Below are 16,868 nucleotides of genomic sequence, written 5' to 3'. Positions count from 1 at the left end.
AGGTGTGACCACCCTTTGCCTTCAGAACACCATCAATTCTTCTAGGTTCACTTGCACACAGTTTTTGAAGGAACTCGGCTGGTAGGTTGTTCTAAACATCTTGGAGAACTAACCACAGATCTTCTGTGGATGGAGGCTTCCTCACATCCTTCTGTCTCTTCATGTCATCCCAGAAACACTCCATGATGTTGAGATCAGGGCTCTGTGGGGCCAGACCATCACTTCCAGTAAGTCTTGTTCTTCTTTATGCTGATAGTTCTCTGACCCTGGCTGTATTTTTGGGTTCGTTCACTTAGTATTTTCTGAATTGATCAAAATAAACAATGATTTATATTTCTGAAAGCATTCTTTGTTTACAGCATTTTTCACACCTGCCTAAAACTTTTGCACATTACTGTACATACACCCCCACTGATTCTTTGTGACATTTCCCTGAGCCAGCTGCACTTCGACCAGTTAAGCCGTGAACAAGCTTCCGGCACCGTTCTGACTGTTATCGGACTCCAGTTCTTGGCAGAAATGCAGAAGTTCACGTCGTCTGCTTAGTTTCATTTTACAGATCCACTGTTCAACCATAATCCATGATGGAGCTAATCCAGCCCAAAACAAGACTGCATGTGTGTTTTGGGTCATTGTTCTCCAGAACCTTCCAACTGAGAGGTTCAGCCTTCCAGCTTTTGATTTGAGGTGACTTTGAAGAATTTGGAGGTTGTCCTTGTTCTTAATTATTTTACCCATCTTGTGTAATGCACCAGTACCACATCATGATGCTGCCACCACCATGCTTAACTACAGTGTTTGAAAGGTATCGTTGATTCCTCCAAACAAACTTCTTGTCGTTGTGGCAAACATCTCAGTCTTTGTCTACAGAAGACATTTAGTTTGCTCTTGTCCATATGAGTGACTGCAGCTTTAATCCAGCTGTGCTAATTTCCCTCTTTGTCAGAAAGCCTTAAACTAGCTTTAGCGTGAAAGGTGATGCTTCCAGTTCTTAAGAGGCTTGGGCCTTGGTGGTTCATGAAGATCCTAAACAATTTCCTTTAAACTGGGGGATAGTTTGGACCTCCGGTCTTTCAATTCGCAGATGTTGTGTTAAGCTCCATTTCCCCTTCTTAGCTCTTACCTGAGTTCCTTGGACCTTCCTACTGCCAAACAAACACTTTTGATGCTGGAAAGAGAAACTACCATGCTGCATCCAGTCATGATCACTGACCAGAAGTTGACAGTCAAGTTATTAGACATCCAAGAACCTTTAGCTTCACTTAATAAAACGTTTAGCTGAATGTATGGACATATGTGAGCCTGTATGTATAATTGTGACCCTGTGCAGATCAGACCATATCCAAATAAGATCCAACTTGTGCAGTGTGTTATTGCAGTCTGGTAAATCACATAAAACCTGAATAATGACCACACACCTACAAAGGGGCGGTGGCTGTTCCCAGCACCAAAGAAGGATTTCTGATTCCAACACACTCAGGTCTCCACAGAGGGGGGGCGTAATCAGGTGTTTATGCAACAAGAGGGACAACAGAAATATGACACCAGAACAGATGAAGTTTAAGGAAGTTCTTACCCATCACGGGTCCAACACTCCTCGGCCTGGTCCGTTTATCTGCAGCACCGTGTCTGAAATCAGAAACATGGATCAGCCTAAACTGATCTTAAATCAAACCACTTCCTCCAGCTGTTCCAGCCGTTTCCTGCCCGTTTTCTCTAAAACGGAGGTAAATCCCTGCAGCCACCAGAGCCAGAAATATTCCAGAGAAGCTGAGGGAAGGAGGACTGACGCTGACCCGTCAGACAGCTCAGACTAACTCACATGCTGGTGGTGGACCCTGAGTCAGCGCATGCTTCAGGTCACACCGCCATCACTCACCAGTGAAGACACAGTAAACAAAGACAGGAGAGGGAGGAAGCTCGTCCACTTGGAGGAGCTTTCTCAAACTGTTTATTACTGATCGGATCACAATGATCCAGAGGAGACTCCAGGGTCCAGTGTGGTTCTGGATAACTTTACTAAATACAATACAGAGATGAGCGAATTTCTTATTTATATAAACAGAATAAAAAAAAGCTAGTTTTGGAACTTCTGCCTGTTTTCATGCAGTATCTGCCTTGGTGGAGCTACAGGATGTTACTAATGGTACAAGGAACCATTTATAAATGTGGAGAGAACTTCTTCTAATCTGGCCAAGGCAATTTCTTCCAGTTCATGTAAAATGTTCGGTTTTATTACTTCTTCTTCAGCTACTCCACTCTGTGGTCACCACAGCAGATCTTCTTCCTCCATCTCACCCTATTCTTTGCCTCCTCAGCAAGTGAAATAATACCGCAGGTGGAAAAATAGACCAACACCAGAAACTAAAACTGAAAACAGACATAAACCCCAGAGCAAAACAAAGCTGGTCAACAGTGCAACAAACCCGACTCTAACACCACTGAATGGTTTAAAAGGAAATGCACAAAATTCCTGCTGCAACCTTTTATTCCTCCTGATCCTGGCTGATCTGTCCTGGAGGCCTGATGAGACTAACTTTATTTACAACAACAATTTAAACACAGTTTAATCCAGATTTCCTCACATTCAATTAAACTCAACCTGTTTTAGGTTTTAGGCCAAAATAATTTCTGTTTGCTGAATGTCAGAAAAATAACATTTTCTTTTCTTTATCCCCTTCTTCAGATTCAGAAATGTCCATGTATTTCTTTAGTATTTGCTAGAACTGAACTTTAAACCGTATGACTCGGGTCAGATGTTTTGGGTTTCCTTCTAAAAGCTTCTCACAATAATTTGCTGGAATTTTGGTCCGTTCCTCCTGACAGAACTGGTAGAACTGGGTCAGGTTTGCTCACCCACACCTTAGAAGTTCTACTCGCTAATGTTCTTTGAGATGTTGACTGAGATCAGAACTTTGTGATGGCCGCTCCAAAACGTGGACTAATCTGGTGGTCGGCTGTAGGACAATGTCCATCTGGAAGACCCATTTGGGTCCAAGCTTTATCTTCCTGGCTGATATCCTGATGATTTCCACATAAAGTACTTCCCTCATGGTGTCATCTATTGTCTGAAGGGCACCTGTCCCTCCTGCAGCACAACATCCCCACAACATGATGCTGCCACTGCCGTACTTTGCAGTTGGGATGAATTTTCAGGCTTGCAAGCTTCCCCCTTATTCCTCCAAATATAACGATGAAAGTTATAGTCAAACACAGTTTTACTTTCATCCCGAAATCTACATGCTATGACATCATCATATGGGCCTTCCAACATTGTTTAAAGACGTATTAATATTAATGTTTGTAAACATTAAAATTTTTTTAAACAATTTAGAGAAAAATAAATAATTTAGCTAAAACAGGAAATATTGAGTCACATTTAACATCAGACAGTGAGAAAGTGTTTCTTCAGTGTATGTAAATATCTGGTTTCAGCTGTGGAAAAATAGCGAGATTAAACATGGGATTATCCAGCTACTGATCAACAGAGTTTTTCTTTTGACAGGATCAGATTTGACTCCCTGAGCCTCTGTCCTGTTTAACTGGCCTGAAGAGGCTAAAATGTCAACAGTGAGCAGAGATAATGCAGATATTTGCTTTGGAATGAACCAATAGTTTCTCTAAATGCAGGACGACCACAGAATGCCTCATTATGTAACTCCGCCACAAAGATCTTTTACTTACTCCGCATTCACTGCAGATTTATTACTTTCCATTTCACACTTTATGATTTCTCAAAAGAAGTTCTTGCAGAAACAGCCTTACCGTCCCCTGTAAAGGTATCCACTCATGTTTCAGCTGTAGAGAACTGTAGACCCTCCCCACTGATCTCCTCAGCCTTCAGAAAGCAGCTGACCCTCCTCAACGATCTCCTCAGGTGACCAGAAGTCTTCAGTCTACCAGCCTCTGCAGACCTCAACACACTTGCTGATCTCCACCAAAATCCCATCTGCAGAAAGGTTTAAACTGGGACGACGACTCCTGACCCAGTCCAGGGTGACCACAGTCAGTCTCCCGGAGGAGCGAGTGGAGCACCCAGGCAGACGTTCCCTCTGACGTGGCAGACAGAGTAGCAGGGAGAGGAGGTGAGCAGCACCAGGGAGTAAAGGTACAGAAAGTGCCTGGTTCAGCATGAAAGAGCGATCTGTTTCAGCACGCTCCAAAACTGCCGCCTCACAGTGTGTGTGTGTGCACAAACCACACTGTCTTTCCACTAAAACAGACACTAATGAGACAGTCAGACTATTTGCCTGTGGTTCATTTTGTATGCAAGTTGGAGCACCCCCACCACCTATATGAGTTAATGCACCCCCCCACCCCCACCCCCTGCAGGTGCGTAAGCTACCTGTCTGAGCAGGTAAAACCAGGTATGTCTCTAATCTCCAACACAAAACAACCTCTGAGCTGTTTCATGTTTTATTTCGCTGCCAGTCGTGCCGGCGACAGATATGAAAAGAATAAAAACACAAACAAAATCAATTGTCCAGATTCTGGGAAAACAGTCCGGCGGGATTCCAGAGCAGCTGTTCTGTCTGGATTCAAACCAACCGGCAGCTCAGGATCAAAGACGGATACAGGCGGGTCTGGATCAACACTCATGGAAATTCCTCCTCAGTGCCTCCACAAACAGGAAGGTGTGGCTTCCCACATCTGAGCAAGGAATTCACCTGAGAAACTGGGCTGAAAAGCAGCTCCAACAACAAAATCCTCAAAGCAAAGACTGGATGTTGCTTCATTTCATGCAGATATGACTCAGCATGCTTCTCTGCAGAGTGACAAATCCACCAAAAACCTAAAAACATCGAGAAGATTTAAGTAAAAAAAAATCATCACATAATGCAAAGGGCTGCAGCTTTGCTCTTTGTTTGCAGGAAACACTTTACCTGGTAGACATACAGCCCAGAATCAACAGCCAATCAGACTGGGCCCAGCTTTCAAGCATCCAGAGAAGAATTAAACAGCTGGGATCTACTGCCCCCTTTTAATCTATCAGGAGTTTTCTTGTTTTAGCTTAATGCCATCAACGTTGATTACAGTGAAACCCATCAGCTCACAGGGTGAGCCGCAGGGTAACCTTTGGAGTCAGAAACCCAGATCCTCCCGGATCCAAACAAGAGCAGAACCACCCAATTCAAGCATGGCCCAAAGGGAGATGTTCCTACTAAACTATGGGGAGCTCTGTTCCTCGCTTTCATTAAAAACATGGTCCAATAATTTAATCTGTTAAGTTCTTCACATTTTTATTCAGCTTTCTGCTCAACTAATAACACCCGAAGATCTGAAATCCTAATATAGTATCGGCCGTGGCCCACTTCAGGTTCTTAAGAACCACCATCTCTGATGACCTGAGATGGTCTTCACACATAGACACTGTTCAAAAGAAGGCCCAGCAGAGACTATACTTCCTGAGGCAACTCAAGAAGTTCAACATTGTAAATTTGTATATTCTGTAATGCAAAAACAGAACAAAAGAGCAAGTGTACCGGAGTCAAATTGCTTGTTTGTATGTACGAACTTAGCAATAAAGCTGATTCTGATTCTGGAAATAAAACCTCTGTGGGTTTTTCACCTGGGCCGGGTGTCGGCGTGGTCTCCGATCGGTGAATAAATCTTCTGACCTTCTTGTATCAGACAGATTTCCAGCTTTCCAGTTCTTCCAGGAATGGCCATGTGGAGGAAAAGTTTGCCTGCGAGCTTTAGTCTCTCCAGATATACGCCTCCGTTGCGTCGTCCCGTGAGACACGCTGGAAATGGCAACAACACTTTCCCCCTCGGCCGGTTTTAACTCTCGGTGACGTCAGAGCTGCGATGTCTGTTGAGCTGCGCATGTCAAAATGTGCGACCAAAATGGATGACCCCAACATTCAGTATATTATAAATAAATGTTTATTAATCCAGTGTTGTTGAGGATGGTGAGGGGGGTGTATGGGGGTGGTGTTCTCTGAAAGTCCACCACCATTTCCACAGTCTTGAGTGGGTTCAGTTCAAGGTAGTTCTGACAACACCAGTGTACCAGCCGATCCACCTGCTGTCTGTATGCAGACTCATCACCGTCCTGGATCAGTCCAATGACAGTTGTCCAATAACATTGATTAAGTGATACTCATCAGAGAGAGCATCTATATTAAAGCAGGAGCTTACAGTTGGCTTCTCTGGAGCATACAGCTCTGCTTTAACACAATGCAAAGCCAAGTATTCTGGAGTTAGATGTGAGGCCATTGGCCGACAGCTGAGTTTTTGTCCAAACTGGGTCATCAACAGGACATTGATCAAAAACCCAACAGCTGATCTACAGCAGAATGTCTAAAAAAGGAGAAGAATCCAGGTGTTGCAGTGGTCCAGTTAAAGTCCAGACCTCAGTCTGACTCAAATGCTTTGCTGGGCTCTTAAGACAGATCAATGAACTAAAGAACGATTTGAAAGAAGAGGGGACCAAAATTCCTCAACAACTATGTGAGCCATTTTTGTAGTGAGGCCATCTGCCTTCTTTCTTAAAGTGAGCTGAAATCTGTCAAGGTTTTTGATAATGGCTCCACACAAAGATAAGAGCGTGTGGAGCAGCCCAGACATGAAACACAAAGAGCTAGATCCTGAACTTCCCTTTTCTTTAGGTTTGCAAGAAATGGCTGATCTTTGACCAAGAGTGATTTAATTTTAGACCAACAATTCCCTTTCAAACCAGAGTGAGCTGCACTCATTCTGGGATCATCACTTCAAAAACAAACCTAAGATCAAAGTTCTGGTAAACTTCATTTCAGTTTGATCTTACTTAAGGCATAATGTTACAAACATTAGAACCATCATGCATGGCATCATCATGGAGTACTGCTTTAAACCACATCAAAAACCCTTAGACACGGGTTATTCTTTTGATTTATCAATCATTAATCATGCAACCTGACAATCCTTACAACCTATAGGTCATCAGGACTGCCAGCTGTGTCCTGGGATGCCTCCGGGACCCAGTGCAGGTGGTGGGAGCCTGAAGGACTCTAGCAAAAATAACCACTATTGGACAATGTCTCCTACGTCATGCATGAAGCTGCTGGAGAACTGGAGAGCTCCTTCAGTGACAGACTGCTGTTATTTGCACACTTTTTCCATTTATTGTTAATAGTTTGTTATTCTTTATACACAATTATACATGTGCATTTTCATTTTATCCTTTCATTTAATCTGAGTATATTTCTAATAACTTTACAGTATTTTTACTTATGTTGTACATTTTTCCCTTACTGTACAGCTCCTTATTCTGTGTTTCTTATATATTTTTTACCTTTATGTGTATCTGCATGCTTCCAGTTGCCTTTCATTTCGCTGAGGGACAATAAAGGATGTTTCTATTTCTATTCTAAATATGAAATAAAACCTGTTTGTGCAAACTGGTGAAAAGTGATGTCAAGTGAGGGTTGATGAGATGATCTGAACTGTGCAGAAATCAATAATTAGCTAAACCCTACACAACTCCCAGCTTTCTGATTGAGTTGTGATTCACCTTTCGCTTTATTTCTAAGAGAAGTAAAGACACAACGTAAAAACATAAAACATGAAAACAAACCTTTAATCAGCTGGAGTTGGACGTCTCTGAACAGGAACATCTGTAAACACATTCCAGATTCAGAACGATGTGTTCAGTCTTCATTGTACAGGAACATGAGGAACCTCTTCCCCTCTCTCCCTTTCACTCCTCGGTCTGCCTGTGGAGCTGCTCACATACCTGCTCCACATTCCACACATGCAGCCGGCTCACTGAGGAATGATGAGGAGCAGCGGGACAGAAGGAGCTCAGTCTGCAGCCGGCCTGCCGGTCTGAATAGACATGCAGAAACATCAGGCTTCCCATTATGTAATCCACCAAAACAATAAACTGTCATTCACTAAAAAACCGCTGCTGAGAGCGTTTCAGATCAACAGAGGGGAGAAGTTACTGAGCATCAGAGAACCATCAGTACTGAGTCTAGGTTGGCATGGTGACTTTAGATACATCATCATTGAAAATACTCCCTCACATGAGATCCGGGTCATAAATGAAGGACCACTAAGGCGCTCCTCAAAACTTCAACAGAACCTCACATTTTGGATGCAACTGCATCTCTAAAACGTTGGAGATATTTATGTTTTTAATGCACACCAAACAAATTGTTCTTTTATTACCTTAAGTTAAGCAGTGCTGATTACTTTAAACCTAAAAACATGTTCATGTATGTTCTTTTTGGTAAGCTGTCCCACCATCACAAATATAAACGTGTAGTTTTCCCTACTCTGCTTGAACTTTAACTAGACCTGGGAACTTTGGTCAGATGAGACTAAAGTTGAGGTCGTCTGCAGCAAACACTCCAGGTGGATCTGCTGTGAAATAAACAATGACGATGTGGAAAAGCTCCTCATACCCACTCCTAAGTACAGTGGAGGATCTGTAATGCTGTGGGCCTATTTATCCTCTAAAAGCCCTGGGAGGCTAACTAGAGAGCATGGCATCATGAACTCTCTGATACATCAGGACGGTTTAAATAAACATCTGACAGCTTTGAGGCTGTGGGGAGACGCTTGGTGGGGCAGCATGGTCCTCCCGCCGCCCCGGCGCCTATGCCAGTTCGCCAGGTGTAGGGATGACCTGGGGGCTACTGCTCCTGTGCTTCACTGATGACCTACTTCTGTGTGTCTGCCGTTCGGAGCCGGGTCCACCTGTCTTTTGCTGCTCTTGGTTTCTGTGTATTGCAGACCTTCTAATGTTCTCGCCACTCTCACAACTGTGTTCATCCAGGTGGCCAACTCACTCACATACACTCACTCAACACAAACATAAACACACTTATGAATTAGACATCTCACAGGATTTCTCCTCTAAGAATAAATTCCTGAGTGACAGTGTCGGTTCTGTGGACTTTATGACTCAGTAATAAACCACTTGTCTACAAGGAAAGACCATTTTCCCTCCTGTGGCTAAAGACCTAAAGTCTCCATCAGATTTATTCAGTTGAGTTTTTCCTCCTCTTTAGCCAAGCAGCCAGCAGACAAACTGATACTCAAAGAGGGACGGTTCAGTTTGTTCAGGATTTAAAATCAGCCATGAAAACTTTATGTCCTGCTGATTTTCCAACTCATGGTGAGATGAATTTGTTATTTCATGTTGGGGCAACTCTCCTGACTCAATGAAGCTGAAGAAACAATGAGGAGACATGGAATGAGAAGGAGGAGTAGAAATGAGCTCAGAGTTCCACCCAGTAATTATCCTGATGACACCTTCTCCATCTACTCCTCCATCTTTGTTTTCTTCCACCCTTTATAAAGTTTCAGCTTTATCCTCGACACTTTCTGAACCAAGCTGCCACAAAAGCGACTTTAAAAGAGAACTTAAACCCAAATATGCAGAATTTTCCAACTTTTTAAATAAATATCTGTGTGCCAACAAAAATACAGAAATTCTAAAAATAAAAAGTAAAAAGTTCAAATGATGATTTAGGTAATAAAGTTATCCTAACCAGCCTGGTCCTGTGTGAAACTATATTCTCCCCTTCTTAAATCATGAATCAACTGATATTAACTATGTTTTTAGGCTAGTTTCATTAACCACACCCAGCCTGATTACTGCCAGACCTTTAGAATCAGGAAATCACTTGAATAGGACCTGTCTGACAACACAAAGTAGGCCAATAGATCTCAAAAGCAAAATATCAAGCTCTGATCTAAAGAAATTCAAGAACAGATGAGGAACAAAGTCCCTGACATGTATAAGCCTGGAAAGGGTTCAAATCCACGCCTAAGGCTTTGGGACTCCAGAGAACCTCAGTGAGAACCATGATCATCAAAGGGAGAAAGCATGGAGCAGTGAAGAACCTTCCCAGGAGGGACCAGCCTACAAAAATTACTCCAGGAGAGCATCAGCGACTCATGCAGGAGGTCACAGAAGACCCCAGAACAACATCTAAAGCTCTACAAGCCTCACTGCCTCAGTTAAGGTCAGAGGTCATCATTCAACACCTAAAAAGAGAGACTGGGAAAATGGCCTCCATGGAAGAGTATCAAGGCGAGAACCACTGCTGACCCAAAAGAACATAAAGGCCTGTCTCACGTTTACCAGAAATCATCTTGATGATCTCCAAAACGTTTAGAAAAATATTCTGTGAACTGATTACCTTTTTGGAAGGTGCGTCCCAGTACATCTGGAGTAAAACTAACAGCATTTCAGAAAAACAACAGTCAAACATGGTGGTGGTAGTGTGATGGTCTGGGGCTGCTTGTGGCCTCAGGACCTGGAAGACTTGCTGTAGTTGAAGGAACCATAAATTCTGATCTGTATCAGAAAAGGGAAGAGGAAGTCAGACCATCACTTCCAGAACTTAAGCTCAAACAAACTTGGGTTCTAAAGCACAACAATGATCCAAAGCACACTGGCGAGCCCATCTCTGACTGGCTCAAAAAATACAAGGTTTTGGAGTGGTCTAGTCAAAGTCTGGACTTGAACTTTATTGAGATTCTGTGGCATGGCCTTAAGCAGGCCATTTCTGCTCAAAACCCCTCCAATGTGACAAAATTAAAATAATTCTGCCAAGCAGAGCGGGTCAGAATTCCTCCACAGTGGGAAAGCATTTAACTTTGATGCTCCTCAGCTCTGGAACAAACTCCCTGAAAACTTGAGATATGCAAAAACTGTTGGCTCCTTTAAATCAGGACTTAAAACTGAACTGTTTACAGCAGCTTTTCCATGAAGATCAAATACCGCTTTATTAGTTAATTTATATCATGTCCTCACTGTTTACTTGTTTTAAGTTTGCATTTTTATGCTTTTATTTATGTGATGCCTAAATTGTCCATTAGTTTTTAATTCACTTTTACTGTTTTTTATGTAATCTTCCTTCATTCTCCTGTAAAGCCCCTTGAATGTATGAATGATGTCATCAATAAATGACTTGAACTGGACGAGACGTTCTTCTCCACATTTATTGTATCAGGATGCTTTACTATTGGCTCCATGTAGGCATTAATAGTAGCTCCCAGCTTTTCTTCTCCAGAGGTCCCCAATAATCAGAAGGATACTCCTTCAGAGGAAGCATCTCTGCTGCAGTCGTCTGTAAACCAACTTGTACTTCCTGTAGAGTTTCTGCCATTTATTGTTTTCTTCGGCAGGAACAGAGTCTTTCCTGCCCTTCATGTCCAAAACCCCTCACCTGCTGTTTATTCCTAGCAAGCTCTGCACTGGCGGCAAGATGATTCTGCAGCTCCCTCAGGAAGAGCTTGTTCTTCCGGTTGTGGACCCTCTAGGATGTCCTGAAGCCTTCTTCTCTACAGCTGAACCTTTCAGCTGGAAGTTCTTGATCCAGAAAACGGTTCTTTCAGCTCTATGTTCTCAGCAGCAGTTTCCTGCTTGTGAGGCTGTTTGGAACTGATGATGGCTGCAGCTTTTCTTTGGAGGCTAGAAGACAATGATTCACTCCATCTGCTCCTCTCATAGCAGTAGAGTTATTTCAGCTGGATCCCCAGCTTCACCTGCTCTTATGTACTGACACAAAATTAGTTGATTAGTTAGTGCAGCCATACAGTACATTTTTGTCTTTTAGTCATAATGTAATAAAACTCTTTGCAGTTAATCACTCTGCATCTGATTGCTCTGTACTTTTGAGTCGGGACATTCAGCCTGTGCAGCAAAGGGTTTGCACAACCGTTTAATTATCATCCAGGAAACATCAAACATCTGTAACCTTAAACCTGGTGACTTCACTGTAAAAGTCTCCATCTTAAAACTGCATATGAAGTCAAATTCAGGATGTTTCTGCACAAATTTGTTTGGTTCTGTAGGACCATGTGGTCTTTATTACTGAGCTGCATGTGTTTTCACTCACAGCAACTCAGTAATCTGATGCATGTATTATTAATAAGCATTATGACGACCCCCGTCCAAGGCTCGGGTTACTAAAGAGTACATTTTGCAAATAATCAATAATGTAGAGGGAAGTTTTGGTTCGGATTACATAAATCTAAACCCTAGCGTCCTTTTCAGACATGAAAAGATTAAATACAGCAACATAAATGGAGTTTATTTAAAGGAAAACCGCTGCATTTAAACTGAAGGTAAATTATTTCTAATAGCATTTATTTTTACAGCTACAGTCTGCCACATCATAAAATGAATGGAGTAAATTAAAATAGATAAAATCTTAATTCATACTTGGAAATAATATTATGTTCCACCTACAGTGACCTTTGCCCTCTCTGGCTCCCACTCGGCAAAGACTCGGCAAGTCGTCATTTATTTAAACACGAAGGTTTGATTTTAAAAACATTTCAACTGATCCTGAAGTAGAACATATCTGAAGACAGTAAGACTTTACTGATTAAATAAATGTTAGTGCTTCAGATTAAAGTTTAATCAAAGGTTTCATATTTAAAGCAACAATGTTTGACCAAAGTGCTGCACGAGGCCTACAACCTACAATAACCCAATGAGCAAAACATTGAACACTAATAGAAAACCAATCAAACATCACTGAATAATACCGTTGTTGCATTTTGATGTTTAAAACAGATGCTTGCGCAATAAAAATCAAAACCTAGAACTAAAAGCCAATTTTCCTTATTAGAACCGATCCAAACAGACCCGGATGCCTCATGGCTGTTTCTGCTCTTCAGAGGTGTGACTGAAAGGATGCTACTGAGCATGCTCCATGGTCCAAATGTGCAGTTCTGTTTATATGAAGCAACCTGAGGTTCTGCTAAAAACATTCACACGCTGGTTCCTTCTAGAACAGGTGAGACTTTACTGCAATCAAGCAGAAGTAAAGCATTGTGTTTGTGCCGCACAGAGGTCCGATCAGATAAATCAGATACCAGATAAAAATGATCTATTATTTTTCTAAATGTCCAACTCTGATGTAAAAATCCATGTTAGAGGAACAGATTTACACACGTGTTTTTCAGACTTTCTGCTAAATGTGAGCTTTTGAGATTTTAATAAACATTAAACGAGTTCAAAAAATTTGAGGAGAAAAAACTCAACTCCGGTTTAAAACATTTAATAAATGAAACCAAATAGCAACGATGCTTGGCAGGAAAAACAAAACTTCACCGTAAGTCCAAACCCTGATAATCAACCCAGAAACTGGAGTAATGAAACTGGCCTGGAAGCATGAAAACTCTGAAGAAACCTACTAAATCTGCCAGAAAGCAGGAGGTGAACCAAGCTGAGAGTAACTGAGGACTGGAAGAAGGTGACAGGACAGATAACTCGAAGCACCTCAGGAAACATGAAGAAACAAGAAATAAAGCAGACAAACAGTAACTTTACCGCAATAAGGACCGATAAGCAACATATAACTAAATGGAAAACTGTATCTAACCACCTAGACCCTGAAAGAACCCATCACAGTGTGGCTCTTTAAGCTGAAACCCAGTTTGAAGTCCATTCAGGGCCAACTGGGAACCATAGCTCCCACATCAATAAGTCGATGGTGAACAGGAAGCAGCTGAAAGCAGACAAAGTGCTGTGACCCTCTGCTGCTGCTTCACTATCAGCAGAGCGTCAGCAACACAAACGTGTCTGCAGGAAACAGACTATTTATAGACCATAAGTCTCACATTCCTCCCTCCGCTAGAGTTCTGACATCCATGACACACAATTACCTCTCAGGTCCTCCCACGACCCCCGTGTTGCAGCATCAGTCCCGTCTCCATCGCCGTCTCCTGAAATTATCCACACATCATCATGATCCTGCTCCAGGAGGCTGGATCCGTCCATGAGCATCACCTCCGTGTGGAGGCAGAGGGATGCTGCTGCTGCTGCTGCTGCTCAGAATCCACCGCCTGTGCTCCCGTTTCGGCTCATTGGCTGGTTCAGATGAGGGGGACCCCCTCCTCCTCTTCTTCATCATCTCCCTCTACAATGTAATACAGGCCAGAGCAGATTTACACGCATGAGATGTGCAGCCTGCCTCCCAGTGGTACCCTGCACTCACAGAGGAAAGACTTCAGGATGCTTCAGTTGTGGCTCAAAAATGAATAAGTAATTAAATAAATAAAAAGCCCGGCTGCAGACCCAACAGGCTCGGTTCTGATCTGCTACACTGATCCTTCTGACCCCAGTCTAGTTCCCACTATGAAACTATCTCCTAACATCCTAATGTTCTTTTCTGCACAGTAAAGGTTGGGAATTATGAATGCACTGATATGAAAATTTGGGCCACTATCTGATATTAACATTGTTGATAACCGATATTTACCCCCCCCCCACCAAAAAAAAAAAAAAAACACAAACAATATGGATATGAACATCGGCTATTAGTTTGGCCCAGTTTCCTTATCAAACCGACACCGATATGTTAAAACAATACTATATCAACCAATTCCGATGTCAATGCTGATATATGGTTGGACATGTAACTTCCCTGATGAAGCTGAAGATAAGTACTCTGATCTGCTGACTAATTCAGTCACTTCCCTTTTAGCTTCAGTTGCATTTCATTAATTACGTCTTCAAAGTTTTGCTTTCCAGTTGAAGTGACCCTTAAGAACCAAAACAAGAAAGTCCACTTTGTTTTTGACACCAAGGCAGGACTCTGAAAGCTGCGTCCCATCTCAAACTCTTAATGCAGGAAAATAAAACTCAGTTCACAGCAACTTTGCTTCTGTTTAATTATTGCAACATGGTTTTTCTGCATCAGGGTTCAAAGACTTCCTTCTTCTCAAGAAAACGTCTTTTGATATAACTCACCAGTATGCATAAAAAACCTCAAAATTACTATTAGAACTTCCCTATCAGGCTTGACCCAACAATTATTTTTGACCAGGACATGTCATTTAAATCCTATTTTAACGTTTCTAGGATTTCCTTCTTTCATCTCCGGAACATTGCCAAAATTAGAAATATCCTGTCCAGGAGTGATGCTGAAAAACTAGTCCATGCATTTGTTACTTCAAGGCTGGACTATTGTAATTCTTTACTATCAGGATGTCCACAAAATGCAGTTAAAAGCCTTCAGCTGATTCAAAATGCTGCAGCAAGAGGTTAAAAGGGAGTTTTCCTCTCTATTGTTGCTACATTGTCGCTACATGCATGCTCACTATGCTGCAAAATCAACGCCAGCGACTGTCAGTTGTCTCTACATGCTCATCTGGGAGGAGTGAATGCTGCAAGTCACTGACTTGATGCAATCTGTTGGGTTTCCTTAAATAGAGAAACATTTTAACACATTTGAATAAATAACTGAATCTGACTGCACTGTTTCATAGTTAGGATTAATGGGAATGTATGAAACTGACTTAAAATCTGTATGATTGGATTGAATTGACTTTGTAAAGTGTCTTGAGACGACATGTGTTGTGAATTGACACTAAATAAATAAAACTGAATTGAACATGACCACATATTCCTTCTTTATTAGGACTGCATGTTTTTTAACAGCAGCTTTTTACAGCATAAGGAGGCTGAAAAAGGCAGAAATGATCAGATCTCGACCTTAAGGTGAGTTTTCTTTGGGGGTCTGGTTGTGAAAATGTTCCAAAAAGTAACGTCATGTAAAGGAAATAAAAGTGAAGTTTGAAAAAGTCCCAGTCAAGTATTTCCTGTGAAAACACATTCTTATTAAAACCTGAGTCAGATGGACTTCACTGATAAACTGGGCTGAAAATAAAGCTGCATATAAAACAAGAAACACTCTTGTTCCACCTGTTTAATCTAAACTTAACCTCATTACTGAACATTTATTTGAACTCTTGCAGTTTGTGATGTTTATTGTATGCATTAATCCAATATTAAATAAATGATCCAAGAAAACCTGAAATAAAATCCACTGGTATGGACAAAAAATGTATTGTTGGTTTTTTTTTTCCAACATGAATTAAACAGGATGAAAATACAAAGGGGACATTTTCAGAGATTTTCTTCTTGTAATTAAACATAATTTATTCAGTTGCATTAAACAAAGAGAATTTAAAGTACACAAAGTTTAATTTACAATGTTTTGTTTTCAAACAAAAGCTGTTAATTTGAATAAGTTTGTATAGCTTGCTGCGACAGCTCCCCCGATAATGTTAGTCAACCGAAGCTCCAATAACTGCACTATCATTGAACACACAGCAATATTTTTTTTATTATGTAAAAATAATTTACAGCACTGCATTACAATATTTGTGTGCATTTCAAAAACATCTTTCAACTGTCCAAACAATTACAACATCAAATTTAACGGTAGCACACACAAGAAAAATTAAGTCAAAAACTTCACTTAAAACATTTGAATTTACACAATTGAGAAATTAAATTATTTAGAAAAGTAAATTTTATTTATTTTATCCACAAAGAGGAAGAGCTTCGTCAGAGTCCCTCTGAATATTCTGGGAATTTCTTCTTTTAGTTTAATATATTATTAAAGAAGACAAAGAAATTAAACCCGTTGTTTGTAATTATATTTTTACATCTCACAGGAATAGAAAAATAATAATATACAATAATAATAACAATAATAGTAGTAATATTTAAAGTAAAAATTAGAAACATATTAACATGGAGAAGTTATAAATCTATGAAAGGTTTTTAAAATGAATTTTGGAAATAAAACTAGAAATTTGTTATAAAAGTTTAACATTTCCTTTTAATTTTTGTTTTTCAAACTTTTCACTTTATTAATTTTTATGTCCTTTTTTATTTATTTTGTTTCCTTTTTAAAATGATTTTAATACTTTTTACACACAAGAATAATAATTAAGGAATGTCGAAAAATATTAAAATGAAATGGTGAAAATTGTAGAGATGAAAGATAAAAATAAAAAAGGTAAGAAAACAACAAAAAACACAAGAAACAGAAAGTTTATTTATTTAAAAAATATGTATTTATTTTAAGTTTAAAAAATATATTTTTGTGTTCTTTGTTGTTTTC

At 40.7% G+C, this 16,868-nt stretch overlaps 1 protein-coding gene across 6 annotated transcripts in view; it reads right to left on the bottom strand.

Moving 5' to 3' along the window:
* LOC124873725 (phosphodiesterase 4D interacting protein) overlaps positions 1-13,789 on the bottom strand; it is an 88,321-nt gene extending 74,532 nt beyond the window's left edge. For 2 of the 6 annotated variants that reach the window (XM_047374608.1, XM_047374615.1), the window contains exons 1-2: positions 3,766-4,047; positions 1,577-1,629 (exon numbers count right to left, since the gene is read on the bottom strand). In XM_047374608.1, the coding sequence (XP_047230564.1) occupies positions 1,577-1,629; positions 3,766-3,791 (79 nt within the window). In that variant the 5' untranslated portion in view covers positions 3,792-4,047. Of the gene's footprint in view, positions 1-1,576; positions 1,630-3,765; positions 4,049-7,558; positions 7,599-7,717; positions 7,810-13,617 lie in introns of those variants that run through there. The other 4 variants (XM_047374611.1, XM_047374612.1, XM_047374613.1 and 1 more) reach the window with 4 other exon arrangements.
* Positions 13,790-16,868: the final 3,079 nt, after the last annotated feature.

Source organism: Girardinichthys multiradiatus, chromosome 9 (assembly GCF_021462225.1).
Source record: "Girardinichthys multiradiatus isolate DD_20200921_A chromosome 9, DD_fGirMul_XY1, whole genome shotgun sequence".
In the NCBI taxonomy this organism is placed as follows: domain Eukaryota; kingdom Metazoa; phylum Chordata; class Actinopteri; order Cyprinodontiformes; family Goodeidae; genus Girardinichthys; species Girardinichthys multiradiatus.
Note: the sequence above shows the minus strand (reverse complement) of the source record. Positions and strands in the feature narration are given on the sequence as shown.